Below are 19,337 nucleotides of genomic sequence, written 5' to 3'. Positions count from 1 at the left end.
ACCTGTCCTTACGTATTCTGGGTGTAGATGATCTGAACTGTTGTTGCTCACAAGCCCTAACAGAAGATTCAGGTACAAAAAGGGTATTCCTTCCATGTAGGGAAGACTTTGTGTGCCAGTTTGTGAAGGCACTTTGTGTGTGCCTGTTTGTGAAAGGCAAAAAGAGGTAGTTGACAAAAGATGTAAAGCTTAAATTAAGCTCTAGATGGCTAGAATAAAGTTAATATATTTCCTTGGTTATAAGGGATTGTGCAGGTTGTTAAAACCAACTTCCACCCAGTTTTAAGACACCTGAGGTATAGTTCTCAAGCTTTAAACTAGGTATGATGCATGTGATTTCAATAATGAACTTCTTTCTGGGGCTCCTGGGTGTCTCAGTGGGTTGATTTTGGCTCAGGTCATGATCTCACAGTTTGTGAGATTGGGCCCTACGTCCGGCTCCATGCTAACAGTGGAGCCTGCTTGGGATTCTCTCTCTCCTCCTCTCTCTGCCCGCATGTGCCCCCTCTCTCAAAATAAATATTTGAAAAAGAAAAAATAAATTTATTTTCTTTCACTTGAAAACTTTCTAAACGAAATGAAAGCAGCAAGTGTCATTTGTTATTACCTCTCTTCTTTCATTATTAGTAGAACACTACTACTGTTAGTATATTACTATACTCCTAATCCATATTTTACCAACATAGTATGCAATGCTGGCCAATAGTTTGGGAGAATTTACACATCGGCTGAAGCTGGAGAGGGTTTTTGTTTTGTTTTGTTTTGTTTTATTTATTTAAAATTTGTAGCCTCCAAAAAGCTTAGGATTTTGAACCAAATTAGCTCATGTTTCTAGTGATAGTCATGTATTATATGTTCTACATTTATTACGTCATGTATGCTTCACAACAGATCGCTAAGGCAGGTGTGAGACGTCCCACGTTTTATAAAAGAGAGGACTGAGATTTAAAAAGGTTAAGAAAACTGTCAAAATCATTCAAATTTTGAATTTAGGCTGCCTGATTATAAAGCCCTCTCTTTTGAACACCCTGTTATAGCTGTCTTTCTCCCCACCCTCCCCCCAAATCCTCATCCTTACATTGGCATTCTTACCTGTAATACAAATTACATGTAGTGTTGGAATGATTAATTAGATCTGCTGTTTATATCCTTGCCAAATCACCAGAATCAAAGCAGAATATCAATGAGATTTTCTGGATATTAATATGGTTTTCATTATTTTTCACACCGAGATTTAAAATCTAGGACCTAATGAGAGGATTATATCAGAAGTTCTTGTGTTTGCTCTGTTTGCTACTGTGCAGTGGTCCTGTAGCATGCTGGAACACAAGGGCACTAACCATCTTCTACCTTCCTAGTAGAATGTTCAGTCTAGATATCAGCTTGTTTTCCATTTGACAGTCTTCTACTCCCCCCAACATGTGGATGAAACATGATTCTCTGAAGGTTATATTATCACATGGACGAGCAGTTTGAAAGGTTTGCATTAAAAGTATTCAAATGTAGGGCGCCTGGTTGGCTCAGTCAGTAGAGCATGTGACTCTTAATCTTAGGGTTGTGTGTTCAAGCCCCACATTGGATATAGAGATTGTTCAAAATTAAAATAAAAAAAATCAAATATGGGTTATAGATAATTTTATCCTGAATTTTCTCTATTAAAGACACATCCCTGGGGCGCCTGGGTGGCTCAGTCGGTTAAGCGTCCGACTTCGGCTCAGGTCATGATCTCATGGTCCGTGAGTTCGAGCCCCGCGTCGGGCTCTGTGCTGACAGCTCAGAGCCTGGAGCCTGCTTCAGATTCTGTGTCTCCCTCTCTCTCTGACCCTCCCCATTCATGCTCTGTCTCTCTCTGTCTCAAAAATAAATAAAACATTAAATTTTTTTTTTTTTTTTTAAAAGACACATCCCTTTGTGTGGACAGATTCTGCTCAATTTCTACTGTTGTTCCTATTGTGGGGGCTGTTGTTGATGATGATATTATTTTGGAAGACTTTGTGATGTGTTCAAATTAAAACTCTCTCTTGAACCCTCAAACACACATTGATTATTATTGCTATGCTATTAAGGAAAGATTTGCCAGCAAAGAGTGGGGCATAGCAAGATGTGTTCCATTAATCAATTCAAGGGAATTTTGCCATCCTTTCCTTTCATCAGGGTATTAGTGAGTCAGGATGGATGGAATCAGAAAGATTCTCTAGAGATGATCTTACTGATGACCAAGTCCATTTTTGTAAAAGACCCCAAATTGAGGCTCTTAAGCCATCTGTTGGCTGTTACTAAAATGGCATCTGATACAGTTTATCAGTCTCTTAAGTACGCAAAGAGTTAGTAAAACCCAAATCAATTTTGTGGTATAAAAAATAGATGAAATAGATGAAAAATTGTTGTAGAAAAAAGATATAAAAGCTTAAATACCAGTACTATGTAATTTCTAAATGATAATTTGATACTGATATGATAAGGAAGGAAAGTGCTGTTAATAATTGAAAACAATGCAAATGTGTGCACTAAATAAAAAGAAACAGAGAGCAGGAAAATAATACGACACTTAGGTCCTCAGCTATTATTCTATAGCATGAAAGTATTTTATTTTTTTCAGTATGAAAGTATTTTTTAAAACTTCCTAATATGTTGATATTTTTTTTCTGTTTCTTCTTTCTTGTTTGGTTTGCTTTATATGTTTCTGGAACAAGATTTATATTTTTGAAAATAATATCTACTATCAACCTGATATAAAGAGCAGTTCATTGCGGCTCACATCTTCCGGAAAAGAAGGAATTATTTTTAATGGGATTGCTGACTGGTTATATGAAGGTGAGTTGAATAGATTTAGTTTCAGAAGAACACAAATGACATATTTTTATACAAAATCTGTAAAAGAACTCTATTCATTCTAGAACAAGACTTAGAGCTCCATTTCTTCTTATTTTCACTCAAAATTGCCTTCATGATTTCATGTCTTTGCATGCACTCGTATTTTGACTGGTTGTGATTCATGTCTACTAATATGATTCCACATTTGGTGTGTGTGTGTACACACATACATTTTGTTCAGATTAGATAGATTTTATTTTCGTGATGCTTAACTAATGAAAGTGAATGATCACCTTATGTCACCCTGGAATTCGATTCTGAATTTTTCTGACTGTGGAAAAGAAGAAACAAAAACCTTTACTGTTGAAAAAGTACTTGAAAGCCACTTGATTTTAGTCATTCCCATTAAGAACAGTCTGTCACATTTTAAAAGCCATTGCATGGGGAGCAAAATAAAACCCACCTAAAGAGTTATTTGCAGTTATTGTTGAATCAAGTTTTCATGAGAGTTAAGAATATAAAAAGGAATCAGGTAATGAAAATCTCTATCCAATTTTAGCATCCACCAATTGTCAGCTAGGTTATAGGCACAGATTTCCTGTGGAAGATTCAAAGCTTGAGGTTAATACCTAGGTTTCAGACTCCACAACTGATCTTGGCAAAACACCGAGATTTAAACTAACTTAGTTGTATTTGATTAGAAATTATAAAGCTAAGGCTCTTCTAGAAAATAAATTTTATTTATTGAGCAATACTGCCAAATGCAATCTTTCTACCTCAGAGTCGATATTTTTAATTCTGTAAGAAAAGTAAATCACTTACTTCATTCTTTTGTTCATCCAGTCTATCATTAAACAGATATTATTAAAAACTTACTACTTTCCAAGTATTTGTAAGGGTGCTGAGATACATCAGGGAACTAAACAAAGTATACTTTGAGGACCTTACATTAAGAGAAACATTTTGCCGGGTGTAGCTATTTTATTAATGAAGAGACATTGTAACCTTTGAAATTTATATGCATATGTGCACATGTATATCTATATCTATATTTTTTATATATATGCTAGCATCAAATAATAAAATATTTTAGAGACCACAGTTTATTCTGAGGAGTAGTGGAAGCTACTTTGGAAATATCAATAATAATTATGGTATGAAATTTAAAAAATTCAAACACGCAGAGTAATAAGTAGGTTTCTTTGGTTCAGAGTGTCAGAAGCTGACAAAAAGATAAGTTATTGGTGGGGCCTGAGATGGCCCAATGAATTAAAGAAACATCTGGAGAACAAACTTGAAACTTGGGTAGTTCCAGGAATCTAGTTAGCAAGAACTAACCATCTTTTATGTAGAGGAGCTGGGTAAGAGATGCCCTTTATCTTCAAAATATTGTCAGTACTGTGTGAGACCCTGAGGGATGAAGAGACTATGTTAATGCAGCGTGGTAAACGGTCAAATCACAGTAAACATAGGATTCTATAAGAACAAAGAAGATTTAGCCCATTCTAGGCATTTGCAAACATTTTCCTAAAGGAGAAACCCTCTGAGTTGACACTGAAAGATTAGCAAAGAAGAAAGTAGGTAAGAAACAGCCCAAGTATTCATCAATTGATGAGTGGATAAAGAAGACGTGGTGTGTATATACAATGGAATATTACTCAGACATTAAAATGAATGAAATCCTGCCATTTGCAATGACATGGATGGAGCTAGAGAGTATTTTGCTAAGCAAAGTAAGTCAGTCAGAGAAAGACAAATACCATATGACTTCACCTATATGTGGAATTTAAGAAACAAAACAAATGAACAGAAGAAAGAGAGAGAGAGAGAGAGAGGCAAACCAAGAAACTCTTATCTTTCTCTTAACCGTAGAGAACAAACTGATGGTTACCAAGGGGGAGGTGGGTTGGGGAGTGGGTTAAATAAGTGGTGGGAATTAAGGAGTACACTTGTGATGAGCACCAGATGTGTGGAAGTGTTGAATCACTATATTGCATACCTGAAACTAACATTACACTCTGTGTTAACTAAACTGGAATTGAAATTAAAATACTTTAAAAAGAAGAAATTAGGGAAATGTAAGCAACAGTTTGCAAAAGCATAGCAAAGTTAAATAGCTCCGTGTGCACCTTGGGAACTAAAATATGCTTGATATTATTGGGGCATAAAATTTGAGAAAAAGGAAGACAGCAAGAACCAAGGGATGGTGACCCTAAAAATAATCCAGGATTTTGATTATTTTTTCACCTCATAAAGGGGGAAACTAATAGAGCTTTTCAAGTAAGGGAGTGTCAGCATTAGATCTTCCATATAAATAGGCCATTTTGAGTACAGCATAAAGCTGGGATCAAATAGCAGAAAGAACCAGTGAGCAGCTGGGGGGCTTTTTCTATGTTCCGTCAAGAGATAATGAGCAATAGTAACAGGGTTAAAGCAGTAAGAAGGAGGGGAGATTCTAAAATTGACGACGCAGCAAAATAGATCTTAGTGGTTAAAAGGATGGAGTAGATGAGAAGTCAAGAATGATTTTTTGGCTTCTGGTTTGGGTCGCTAGTAAACAGTGGTGACAGACCCAGTAAGCAGGCATTCCTAGTGATGCATACATCAGGGATGCAAAACTTAATTTCGTGGGAACATCGGTGCCTCACAGTGTGCTAGCATGCTACCTTGGGTAACAAAATGTGATCCAAGGAACTTCTAAGTCAACTCAGTGTAGAATGTACTGACTTGACCACTGAACAAGATGATTTGGGTCTCTATCCTTTACATAGAATATGTCATATTGCGTGACTTTGTGTAATTTTTGGCATTACATTTTTAAGAAAATTGACAAAAGAGAAATTAAAGACCATTATCTTACAAATAAGGTTATTTTCTTAATTAAAGAATGAAATTATATATATTCCAGTAGAGAGTAAACACTGTGTCAGAGACAGGAAAGACAAAGAAATAACAAAAGTCTTACGTAATAAGTCTGTAGGCCTGACACTTTCCAAAAAAGAAATTGAAAAATTAGAGTTTTTGCCATTCCAATGAAACTCAGTCCCTTGGCTCTTATCTTATCTTATCTTATCTTATCTTATCTTATCTTATCTTATCTTATCTTATCTTATCTTAGGCATACTAGCAAATTCCAAATGTGCTATGTGATGAATCTTCACAGTACTAGCATATTTATTCGTTTACAGAAGAAACCAAGACAGGGATAGGTGACTTGGACGTGGCCTCAAAGTTCATGAGTGCCAGAGGTGGCACTTGAATATGTGTCCTCAAATCCAGTGCTTAGTCCTGATCCACTTTACCTGTTTCACTTCAGTGCCTTTCATCGTTCCCTAAGGAATGGCATACATTATGGACCTGAGCCATTAGATTTCCCTGGTCTATTTCCTCAAGCAAAGACTCTGACCACAGACTTACCTCAGTCCTCACTTTACTTCCAAGAGAAGGAACTATACCAAGGGAATCAGTGTTAAGGTTTGACAGAGGGATTTAGGCCATTCAGATGTCATTAATGTTTCCCTCAATATTTTGCCTGTCATCCCCAACCTGTATTTCAAGAGCCACACACTACCTTCACTTTCTTCTATCACTTTGCTTTTCCAAGATTCCATCAGCTCCCAGATTCCAAACCTTATCTTTTCCCTTCAGTACACCCACCACAGCACAGTGATCTTCAGCAGTATGTATGTGACATTCTAGTGTGGAGATTTCCTTCTTGTACCTTTACAGAAATCAATTACAATCTGAATAGTGTGTGTGGGAGACTCCAGAAGTAACATGTAACATTTCCACCTTGTTTATTGAAATTTGCCTTTAGCAAATATCATAGGGGAAAAAAAAAAGATTCAAGAAGGAGTCACATAAAGGATAATAAAATGTTTTCGTGGCACATTTAAGGGCATGGCTTAAACTTTTTAAGTCTAGGCCAATCTGTGAGTGTGGCTGTTAATCCCAACCAAAGGCACTTATGTCGAGATTTTAAGTCTCTAAAAGTGTAATTTCAAAGCCTCTTTGTATTTGTAGTATTATTCAATTCCTAAGGAAAGTCAAGGAAAATAAAATATGTGTTTTAAAGAGTTGAAGTTCAGAAGAAAAATGAAACATCATGCTCAAAATGAAGTATCATTTTAAACATAATTCACACAAAATGCATCTAATGTTATTCATATAAATTGGCTCACTTAACATAGTAACTTAACTACATAAAATATCACATGAATGTTTTGCTAAAAAAACCCTAAAGTTCACAGCTGCCAAGTTTACAGCTTTGAAAAATTTCATGAAGTATTGAACCTATTAACTAGAAACAAAAATTGACTATCACTTTAAGTTATTTGAGCATATGAAATACTGGAACTACTTTGCCTAAATGATTTATAAATGTATTTTTAAGGAATTCTTCCTCGGTATTCAATTCAATAGTTATTGGGTATATATATCTTTCCAGGATTATCTGAGTACAATGTGATGAGGAATAGGGTTTCTATGTTTTGGGTATTTCCAACTTACTGGAGTGAAAAACTGTAAACAACTATTATATAAGGAACCATTTGAGCACGGTCAATAGATATATAAATAAAAGTAGAATTATTCTAATGGGATAGAGGAATATAGAGTCACTTAATAGAAGAAATGGTCTGTGCATTGAGCTTTAAGAATGACAAGAAGAAAGAAGTGAGAGAAAAAATTCACGGCATTAACAATACCCTTTCAAGAGATGGAAATCGGTACATTTTTGGTTGCTCACTGAGAATAACACAAAATGCCTATTTTTGCTTTTTTTCCTTCCTTCTCTTGGATACAGGACGTCTCATTCATCCATTCATTGATTTAACAAATATTTATTGAGCACTTACTAACTAACTCTCAGTAAAACTGGACTATGGCAGATGAGAGAAAAAAATTAGAGGGGCAGCCATGGAAGCCAGAGGAAGACAGAATAACAATGCTGATTCTCTGGAAGTCAAATAAGCTAAGGATTCCACAGTTACTGTTGGGTTTGCTACCAGAAATTGATGAAAGCAAAATCAGTCAATTTGTGGTACCAGAAGCAGGACAGCAGTGGATAGAGGTGTAAATGGGAAGAGAAAAGTTTATGAATATAGACAACTCTTTGAAAAAACTTGACAGTGAGATACAGGAAATAAAGGGGAAAAGTCATCCATAGACCCCTATGGCTGGCAGTGGCATACTCAGGAAATCTTATCTGTCTAAATTGATACGCCAAAAATACTTGAAATCAGCTTACTTTTCAGAATAGCATGTTAATCTGAACACAATGATTATATATTAGGTTTCTGTAAGTACTTTGTGCTGAGGCTATGTTTCTAAGTGTTTTTGATATAAAACAACATGTGTTGAAAGCTCCATCTGTTCTGCACTGAGATTTTCTAATCATTGTAATAAAGAGAAAGAACCAAACCTTTATTGGAATGGAATGGAATGCAATTTGTAGAAATACATTGTTTGTAAATAATATAATATAATTAAACAGGAAGTTTCATTCCATGAGTAAGAGCCCCTATTAGATGTAATTACAAAAGTGTGTGCATTATCCAAGAGAACTCTTAAGCAGATGCATATTAAAGATTCTTTTATTTATCTCCTGCCCATTTCAGTTAGCTTGATTTTTTGTACCTGAAGGAAGTCACATAACTTTTTGTGTGTACTAGTTTGCTATTTTAACATTTTTGTGAGGAACAACTTTAGACATAGATCGCACTAAAATAAATTAGAATAGACGATACCTAGTTTCTCCTGAATAGTGTTCTCAAATCTGGGCCATTCTTATTCTTGGGCAGTACTTGTGCATACATATTTGCAGCTAGGATAGAACCCACATCTTAGAAACCCTGAGTGTTGATTTTAGGCAACGCAATCTGATCTCTCTGTACCTTTAAGTCTCACAAGAATTTACACCCATTTGGCATTTAGCCTTTTTTTTTTTTTCCTCAGTGTGTCTTGTGGATGGGTCTCCTCATATGAATTGCAAGTAACTTGTACAAATCAGGATCAGAATTACATTTGGAAAAAAAATGGCACATTCAAAGTAGTATTAAACAATTTATCAACAAAGGTGTCACTTATCAAAGACAAGGGATATGTAGCAATCTATGGCTGGTAATGATTTAGTCATTAACACCTGAAATGGAAAGGGTACGTAAGCTGTTATTAGAACCTACAAAGAAGGAATCCTATAGTTTTTGCAGTAATAGAAGCAGTAAGTTTTGGTTGGGAAACATAGCCAGACTCACATGATTCCAATGGGTGAGAACCAAGAAAATAAAAAAGCATGCAAAAAAAATCTTTATTTTCTTCATTTGATTTGTCTGGTTTCATATTGGCCATGGCCAACAAAAACTCAGAGATAAGTCGTATTATTATTACTTAAACAAAAACTTTGTGTCTTTGAAAGAACACATGAAATTCCATCTGCTACTGTTTCATTGTAGAGTGGCATCAGTCCAGTTTATATTCCTGTCTGAAATTTATAACTACAGCCAACACTTGTGTTTTTCATAGAAGGCTTCAGGGGAAATGCCCCCATTAAACAAGAAATAAGGCCTTACCTAGTAATCATAGCTCCTTTGTCAATTAATGATTCATTTTTGCCTTTACCTTTTGCCAGCATTTTGACTACATAGGTTATTTACCTAGTAGATCAAACCAAAATTTTATCCCTGCCCAATCTTATTCCTTTGCTTCTTTTTCTTAATTAGGTTGCTACAATTTCAATTTTGCATTGAAATGGAAATTGGAATGTGGAAAATGTAGAATTGGAAAATGAGACAGAGTTGAACAAAGGAGTATTTGTGAATCTCCTGAGTCCAGATATATTTTTTCTTTCCTCTCCTTTGTATAGTGAAGACATATATATTCTTCCTGGCAGATGAGATTAATTATCAGACAGACAAAAAGTGACTATGTTTTCTGTCAGTTTTTTTTTTTTTCCTCCAGGCCTATTGAGCCCCAAATGGTTAGGGGGAAATTTCAGCTTCTAATTCAGAGGAACATGATTATGACATTTCCTGTTAGAAGCAATCCTCCCTCAGGCATTTGGACTTCTAAAACCACTGATCTCCTTATCTTGAATACAAGAAACAAAATATGTCCAGTGTCCAGTGGGTTAGCGGGGTGATGGTGAAAGAGAATGCTACACTCCTACCCCTTAGTTCCCAGATCTGTGCTTCCTGGCTATGCAAGAGAAACACATGTATGATGACCTCCTAACTTTAAGGTTGTTATAGGGCCAAAACCGAGGTAGAAAAGACTAGTTCACCCTTCCATCAAGCCAGGTACATATAGTTAATGGAGAACACTGAATTTTATGGTCTGAGCCTGTTGCCCTTCTTTTTTGCTATAAAATCTTTTCTGTTCGGTGGTGATGTGGGTGAATCATTGTGATAATGGGTGCGCTATTCTGTAAGCCCATGAATAGCAGTGCTGACAGGACTTTAAGCAACCAAGGCATATCTAAACCAGAGTACGTGTCTGTCTTTGTAATGACAAAATGCTACCCGTTCTTGATGGAATGGCTCCCATGTGATCTACCTGTCACCAGGTAGCCAGCTGGTTCTGTTGGGAAATCATGCCATATCAAGAGTTTAATGACAGCCACTCTTGTTGGCAGGTAATGGTGGGAGCCCAAGCAGACTGACCTGTACTTAGTAGTCATATTGTCCATCTGATGATTGAGAGCCTCCTCTGGTATGCAGTGGAGGAGAGGATATCAAGTAGGACACTACTATCTTCACATTTTTACACGTTTACCCCTCCTGATAGATGGATGCAGTTATCTTTCCCTACATTTCCTTGTCACTAGTTTTCTAACTTTAGTCTTCCCATAACGCTGATCAGGTCTTTTGTTAGTTACCGTGCATGAGTCAGGGTGGACCCATGCTTCAAGCCAATTCTCCTTCCACAAAAGGTAGAAAACTAAGTATCTTGTTCAAAAGTCTGCCAACTTGGAGGATTTATGTTTAGTTTGGTCTTTTAATGCCGTTCCTCAGTCAGACTGTAGTACAGAGCCTGTCCAATTTCACAGTCTTCAAGTACATCATACAGACCTGCCCATAAACCAGGCCTGCATTTATTCCTCCCCTGTCAACGTGTATTAGAAAACACATCTTGAGATTTTGACATGAGCTGAGGAGACAGAGTAAAGCAGAAGATGCAGTACTCTGGGCATTTTACTTCTGTGTTCTGTCCCAGTCCCATATATACCCCTTCTATTTTATAGTGGGATATTGCTTTATGTGTTTAGTTTTATGGTCAGTGAATCGGGTAACATTTAGTGCATGATGGGCAATCGGGGTTGCATAGACACTTGGCATCCCATGGTCAGACTAATTGCTTCTGCAAGTCCCCAGTAGAGATCTGCTTTTGAAATAGAGAACATTAATCAGCACAGGAGGAAATGGCCTTTCTCTAAAGCCTGTAATATCTATGTTTTGATTGCCATATAGTGAGTGTCAGAAGCTCTGCACAGCATCTCTGTTTACCATGAATATTTATATTAACATTGTATCTGCTGGTTCACAAGGTAAAGGTGGCAGAAAGGGTTGTACCATGGCCTTGATGTGCTGCATAGCCCTTTCTTGCACAGACTCTGCTCAGAACAGGCAGCTTCACAGGTTGTCTGGGAAGTAGAGCAGGGCATCATATGCGAATATGCTTTAAGCTGTTTCTTCAGAATCTGAAGAATCTATTCCCTCTTCACTTTTGCATGAGTACAATTCCAACAAATTTTCTCTCACTTTAGAAGATATATCTCGGTGTGTACTATGCTACTAGATCTCCAAATTCTCCCCTAGGGATATAGAACTCATAAACTTTACAGGGATTTATCTTCACTCTGCCTTTAGGCAGAGGATGTCTCCCTCCCTTGGATAGAGGCTGCCTCTGTCAGCAAGAAGACTTGTGGGAATTTTCAGGTTCAGCATCTTCAGCCATAAAATTAGACACATACAGCAACATTCCACTATAAAATGTTTTATTTATGAGACTGGTCCAGAAAGCATAAGCATACTGCACACATTTACCTAAGCATCTTTATCCTATGTGCCAGGGTCCCAGTACTTCTCCGCTAATATCTCTGTCTTAGCTTAAACAAACAAACACACACAGAGTTGAGCCACTAAATTTGTGTTGTAGCCCTGCAACCCTTGCTGTGTACTCTTGGACCTCTGCCTTACCTGCAACTACAGAAGAGACAGACTCCTTCAAAGATGCCCTGATGATCTTTTTTGTATCCCTGATTTTGCAGTCATGGTTTCAATTTCAGTTTATGTCTATGTACTCTCCCTGAGGTGTCATATGAACCATGTGAACTTCACTTTATAATCTTTAGAGTTGCCATTGTTGTGGAAATCAAGTGCCACCACCAATTACCCTCCCCAAACCTTTCCTCTCTATCTGCATTTCATTCTGTGTCATCACCAGTGACAGTGGATTACTCATGATTCCATCCTTTGCTACGGATTATTTATGCTCCAATTCCTTCCTGGAAGGGTGATTGTTACATCGAAGGTAGTGCAGATATAAATGGATATAGATATACAGATATAGATACAGATATAGATCTCCAAGGTAATCTCAAAATCTCACTTTAAAGGTCCCTTTTCTGAGTCTATTGCTGGTATTCTTCACGGCATTTGTCAAGGTACCAAAAGGAAAGAGCTGGCACATTCTGAAGAAGATCTATTTACAAAGAGACCACATTTATGAAGTGCAACCATAAAGGACAGAGATATAATCTAGACCAGTAGCAACCAAGCTATTATACCACCCCTATGTCCATAGAGATGAACCATGCATTACAAGATACAAAAGGAGAACATTTCATGGAAAAGACTGCATCCATAGGAGTAGTGACATTATTTAAAACATACAGCAAGCCTGAAGTGACATTGCAAGATAAGGCCAAGGGAGCGAATACTCTGATTTCACTCTTCTCCTTCTAATCTCTTGCCATTGTACCCTAATGGCCATGCTCTGGAAAGCATGACAGCCCTTTTACTGTAGTTGATACAAGTTAACTTACTGGGACAGAAGGCAGGTATAGACAAATGAATAGTGGATCCGGTCACATGAATGATATCCAATATATTTCTTATTCTATTTCCTGAGAGCTCAAAATAATTTCACGAATCTAGTTTGTCAAGGCATTGACAAATGCCGAAATTCAACTTGTTTGATGATGGAGATATGATCGAATGCAAATATAAATGAATGGTGACATGAATATGGTTTTATGCCATATCTCAGTCTTCAGTTACTGTTCTTAGTCTTTTTATTACAATAGTGCTTTCACCTTCTCTCTTCACATTTGCTGACGGTCTGTGAAATCCTGACTTCATTGCTTCATCCTTTCTTTCCATTGCATCTGCTTCCCCTGGGACTAAACGGGTAACTCAGAAATAAAGAATTCTTCATGATGTTGATAAAACCCAACACACCGCATAGGAAAAAAATGTATATGTGCAATGGAGATTTCAAGGACAGATGTTTGTGGGTCACTGAGCCCACATCTCTACAGTTGGTTTCAAATAACACTCATTTATTCTAGAGGAACTTCTGCATTCTCATATTGCCCACTGGTGGTCACCAGATGGAGAAAGGCTTGCCTTCCTGATGATAAATGACTCGTTGGTGCCTAACATGATTATTCCTCGATTTACCGGAGCATTGTATCCCAAAGGAAAGCAGTATCCATATCCTAAGGTAAGTATCGTAGAAGTACTAGTTTGTTCTCTCTCTCTGCACCATTGACTTGATTGATAGTATCCTTGGTTCGTGAACAAATTGTCTTTGCAGAAAAAAAGAAGCTTTTCCTACCGGTCAGCTGACTCATCTTTTTAGAGCTTGCAGTAGCCTATACACACTGTTCTGGTAGGAAGAGGTAGAGATGATTGAGGGCTTGGGAACGGTCACTTTTGCTGCATTTATTTCCCTTTGATGCTCTCATTCTTGTTTTCCCTCACCTTCCCAGTTAGAAAAAAGGTGAGAAGACATTAAGGGGCAGCACTGATGCTAAGGCACAGGTTTCTCCAAAAGTACATTCTGTTTGTTAACATTTGTCATGTTCGAGTTGGTAATAGGTGTTATAAGGGAAGAAAAAGTCTCATGGTTAAATGAGTTGAAATTTCTTAGTCAAAAAAAAAGAAAAATCCAACTTCTCTCAGATTATTTCGTAGAGCATTTAATATACTATATGTTAATGTGTATTATAAATCTCCCATAAAAAATTGACTAAGCATAAAGTATCTCCAGTAAGGAATAGACTAAGCATAAAGAATCTCTATAAAGAATTTATTAGTATTAGTATTAACATCAGCATTATTTTGGCAGAGCATACTCTGGAACATACTTTATAACATGCTGGGGTAGAGCCATAGCCAGGCATGGCTAAGATAGATGGAATTGTTTTATTGAGTGAGGCAAATATGGAAATCTTGCCCAGAGAGCAAAACCGTTTTCAAGTAGGGAGCAGGTTGCAAAACATCTGGAGTGTAACTGTTTTTTTCTATTGTATGGCATTTTTGATACCTTAAGTTCTATTTTTAAAGGTGTATTTACCCCATGATGATATTACAAAGAAAAAGTCTCATAAGTGAGGACCCTTATGCATTAATCATGTAAAGATGTTTTATAGGAAAGTTTTTAAATTCCACTTTACACAGTTCACCTCTTAATTTGGTAAGAGATGGCTGCTAATTCGATTTAGAAGCTATTTTTAAGCCATTCCTTTCGTGTGTTGTACTTTATATTTCCCAAGCATGATCGGTTTTGTACCTTTCAACTTGTGCATTACATTAATTGGTCAAAGTATTGGACAAATTACCCATGACACATGTTATTCTATACTTGCAGTGAAGGCATGGTCTGGGTAGGGGTGACTTTCTTTATTTTCCTCTCATCTACCAGACCCAAGTTACTCAAGGTAGGGAAAGAGAGGAGAGGAGAGGAGAGGAGAGGAGAGGAGAGGAGAGGAGAGGAGAGGAGAGGGGAGAGGGAGGAGAGGGGAGCGAGAAAGGAAAGGAAAGAGGAAAGGAAGGAAGGGAAGGAGGGTGGGAAGAAAGGATATGGAGGGAGGGAGGAAGGAAGGAAGGAAGGAGTCTGGCTTGAATATAGAGAGTCAGGAATAAGAAGATTGTTTACTCAGTGAGATTCTGTACCATCTGTTATGGTTTTGTTTTTTGGGTTTTGTTTCCTTGCTTGTTTGTTTTCTCTCAATCTTGTCTTCCTTCCGTAGACTGTAGGTAGTATTAAATGACTGGCTTATAGCTGAGAAAGACAGGAGAATTGAGAGGAATCTAATTTTATGATTTTGAAATATTATGTGTAGGTCTTTTCTGGATATAAGTTAGAAGCCGTATATATTCTGTGCTCTTCAGGAGAAAATGGCAACCTAGCCTAACAACAAAATAATCACATTCACAAAGAGATTTTTATTGTACTTCAAGTACACAACTTATGACTTCTCTAATAGAGATTTAGCCATGTTTTACGAATGACAGTTTGTTCCTGTAAGGCATCACTGCATCTTTCCCCCCAAAAATGACTGAAAAGACTTCTCAAATGTATTAATTCTCACATCATTTGATTTACTTATGATAATGAAAATTCACCTGACAATTTAAATACAAAATGAAGTGGCATATTGTGAAAAGCATATGTGAATAGGCAAGATATTCACACACAACTGTTTAGTTTGTTCACTGCAAAAAGGAAATAAAATCAGCCCCAGGGAAGAAACAAATTTTTTGTAACTCATGTCCCAAGAGGAGTGGGGAATTGTAGGACTCACGCTAAGAACCATACGCAATAGGTGCATTTTCAAATTGCCTTCTCAGTTAGAGGCTGCTGGTGCTTGAACTGGGACACTCCTAGACCTCATAATTTTAAAAGACTGAGGCAAACACATAAACAAATAGAAATATCTGAGAAAATTTGATTCAGAAGATACTGGGTTGATAAATCTAGACATTTTGTTATTAATAGGTTAATTATTTTATAATTCTCAATAATAAAGCTAGGCATAAAATAATCTTTGCTATTATGCAAATCATGTGTGCTAATAATATACTTCATATTTTCAGAGATAGTTTCACTATTTTTTTTCCTTATTTGGACTTCTTCACAATTGCCTCTATTTATAAATGGACAAACTGAGCTCTCTAAAAGGCTGTCCTTCATTAAAAGTCAGAGTTATTTTAAGAACAGGGAAATAACTCAAATTTATTGATTCTGTCCCTTTTTGTAAAACTACCAGAGGTTAACTTATATATCTGAGGACATATCTGGAATCGAAATATCATCTTGTCAAATTAACAAATATATGTGTAGTTCTGTTTGCTCCATTTACTCCTAATGACTTAGTAAGATATACATATGATTCTTAGTCTCACACATGAGATAGATAGATGCATAGGTAGGTAGGTAGGTAGGTAGGCAGGCAGAGAAAGAGAGAGAGAGACAGAGAGAGAGAGAGAGAGATAGGTGATGGATGGATACATAAGATATATAAATAATACATAGATAAAGACAGGTAATGCAAGGTAAAAGTCCTGAGTGTGTGTTAATTACCACCACTGAGGAGTATTAAACACAAAGAAACATTAGCTATTCTAGCAGCCATGCCAAGAGAAAGAATCGTAAGTCCTCGGGAGGTTTTTAGTAGGAATCCCTGCCCAGGTACTTAAGACCATAGGACTGGAAGAAAGTAGGTCTGAGCTTGATCCTTGTTCTCAGAACAAGTTTCAGTATCATTTTGGCTAAATTACTTAAACTTTGAAAGTCATTATTTTCCACTCTGGTTTTAAAAAAAAAAAACAAAACATTTGTCAGTTCTTCCACTAACAACTGTATTATTTTGATTTGCTCTTACTTTTGCAATAAACTTACAAAAAGTAGTACTTTAGACATTGAAGTAATTCATAGAGTTCATACTAAATTGTGCTTCAAATTAAACTAGATTAAAATAAGTGCAGCAAATACTCAATGTGGTCAGATTTACTAATGAAATACTTACACTAAACAAATATATTTGTATTTTACTTAATTCAGCATGATTCAGAACTCATAAAATACCCTATCATTAGCAATTCAGCACAAAAGAGATGCACAGTTCTATCTCAGTAACCTCAGGTTAATCTTCTTAATTAAAGCATTATCTCGTTTAATGACAATTTAGTTGCCAGTAAAATAAGGTTAATTATTATTGAGGCTTGTGTTTCAGAATTATAGAGGAAGGATTCTGTAGATATGCAGTCTTTCTGGAAAATGTGACTGTAAAAAGCAAATAGATGAACTCCTCTAATTTGCAAAGTATTGAAATGATCCAGATATTGAAAGGTGTGAATGAACTTGCAGTGTGCACTTAATTTCAAAACTCCATGGAGAGATAAAAATCCAATTGAGATTATAGACTGATGGACAGCTGAGTTTTGGAAATAGCCTAATGTTTGTTTTTTATCTAAAATTGGCCACACGTGTACACAAATTTTAGTTTGTTTTCATGTAAAAGCTAACAGGGTTATCGGTGATCCCATACAGGTAGAAGCATAGCAGAGTTGCAAACATTAAAAACAAACAAATGAACAAAATCTATCTTATGATATGGTAAATACCATCTGTGTCTTTGACAAAGTATGTCATAAAATTATTTGTCATTGATAAAAACTGACAAAAAATCAATTTAATTTCTCTTTTTCTAAATGAGTTTATTGAAAAATAAAAAATAGGCACAATTTTTCACCAACTAGAAAATTCAGTGTCTTTATGATAGCTATCTTTTTAATCTGCTACTATATACTGTTTTAGACATTTTTTAAACTTTAGACATTTTTATTTTATTTTATTTTTTAATTTTTTAATGTTTATTTATTTCTGAGACAGAGACAGAGCATGAGTGGGGGAGGGGCAGAGAGAGAGGGGGACACAGAATCCGAAGCAGGCTCCAGGCTCTGAGCTGTCAGCACCGAGCCCAACACGGGGCTTGAACTCACAGACTGTGAGATCATGACCTGGGCCGAAGCCGGACGCTCAACCGACTGAGCCACCCAGGCGCCCCTAGACATTTTTAGAAATTACTGTTTTGTTAGTCTATGTGACAAAATTATGAGCTATTTTTAAGCTACAGAAAGGAAACCTACTTTGACTCAAAACTGCTGACTTGTGACATATTCTCAGAGAAGTATTGTCTCATTTTTGATAATCAAACAATACTTGAGGATCTTTAACATCTTGCCCATCATCTATATTCAGTAAATAACAGTCATGTCCCATGACATGAGAAATTCTGGTTAAATCTTATTAAACAAGCCTTCCTGCCCTCTGGGTAATTCTGATGCAGGTTAACACCTTTGGTAACCACTGAACTGTAATATATAATATATACATGTATATATTACATATGTATCCAATATGTGTATATATGTATACAATATTATATATTATTATATGTTATTATATATTATACATTATTGAATATATATGTATTACTACATATACTAGCAATAATATATATTATTGAAAAATATATACATATATATCAGTGTCTTATAAAATTTGCATACTAATTTTAGCTATCTGAGAGTCTTAAAACACAGAATCTTGGGCCCATAACTATAGAGTCTGATTTTGAGTTTGTATAGGGCCTAGTATTTGTGTTTCTAAGATGCCAGGTGATACTGATGGATACTTGCTGCTGGTCAAAGTTCAACACTTTGAATGGCACTACTAAATATTGTATCCCAGCTCTAATTTTTAGTATATGTGGTCAAACTAAAGAAATGGTTAGATTGAAAAAATGGATAAGGCCGTTTTTTTCAGGGAGGGTCATGACAATTAAATTGAAACAGTAGTGATGTGAAAGGGAGCTCCTGTGTGTGGTATAAAACTAAACTGTCCAAGACCGATGTGCCCAGAATTTGAGGGTTTTAAAATAATGAAAAACTTTATAAAATCTGACACCAGATCCTACTCCATGAGGCAGGATCATAGCTTATCTTCCAGGAAGCCCTTCAGTATATGAACCATTGCCATCATCTCTCTTTATAGCATTGTTTCTGTAGTGGAAGACATTCCTGACCCCTTTCTTTGGCTCAGAACCTCTGACCTGTGTATGATACACTTCCACAGGTGTGCTAGTTATTTTTGTTTATTATTAAGACTTTATTTTTTAGAGCAGTTTAAGGTTCACAGCAGAATTGAGAGAAAGGGACAGAATTCCCATATGCCATCTGCACGCACACATGCATAGCCTCTCCCAATATCAGCATCACTCACTACGGTGGTGCATTTGTTATAATTGATGAAGTTACACTGACATATCATAATCACCCAAAGTCCATAGTTTCCATTACAGTTCACTTTTGGTGTTGTGGATTCTGTAGATTTGGACAAATACATGACATGTATCCATCATTATGGTATCACAGAGTATTTTTCACTGCCCTAAAATTCCTCTGTCTTCACCCATTCATCCCTTTGCCTTTCCCTCCATGCTAGTCATATTTAAT

At 36.4% G+C, this 19,337-nt stretch overlaps 1 protein-coding gene across 2 annotated transcripts in view; it reads left to right on the top strand.

Moving 5' to 3' along the window:
• DPP10 (dipeptidyl peptidase like 10) overlaps positions 1 to 19,337 on the top strand; it is a 635,980-nt gene that overhangs the window by 506,301 nt on the left and 110,342 nt on the right. For both annotated transcript variants that reach the window (XM_027055933.2, XM_027055935.2), the window contains exons 8-9: positions 2,694 to 2,814; positions 13,382 to 13,536. In XM_027055933.2, the coding sequence (XP_026911734.1) occupies positions 2,694 to 2,814; positions 13,382 to 13,536 (276 nt within the window). The remainder of the gene's footprint in view (positions 1 to 2,693; positions 2,815 to 13,381; positions 13,537 to 19,337) is intronic.

Source organism: Acinonyx jubatus, chromosome C1 (assembly GCF_027475565.1).
Source record: "Acinonyx jubatus isolate Ajub_Pintada_27869175 chromosome C1, VMU_Ajub_asm_v1.0, whole genome shotgun sequence".
Classification (NCBI taxonomy): Eukaryota; Metazoa; Chordata; class Mammalia; order Carnivora; family Felidae; genus Acinonyx; species Acinonyx jubatus.
This window is presented reverse-complemented; position numbering and strand designations above follow the sequence as displayed.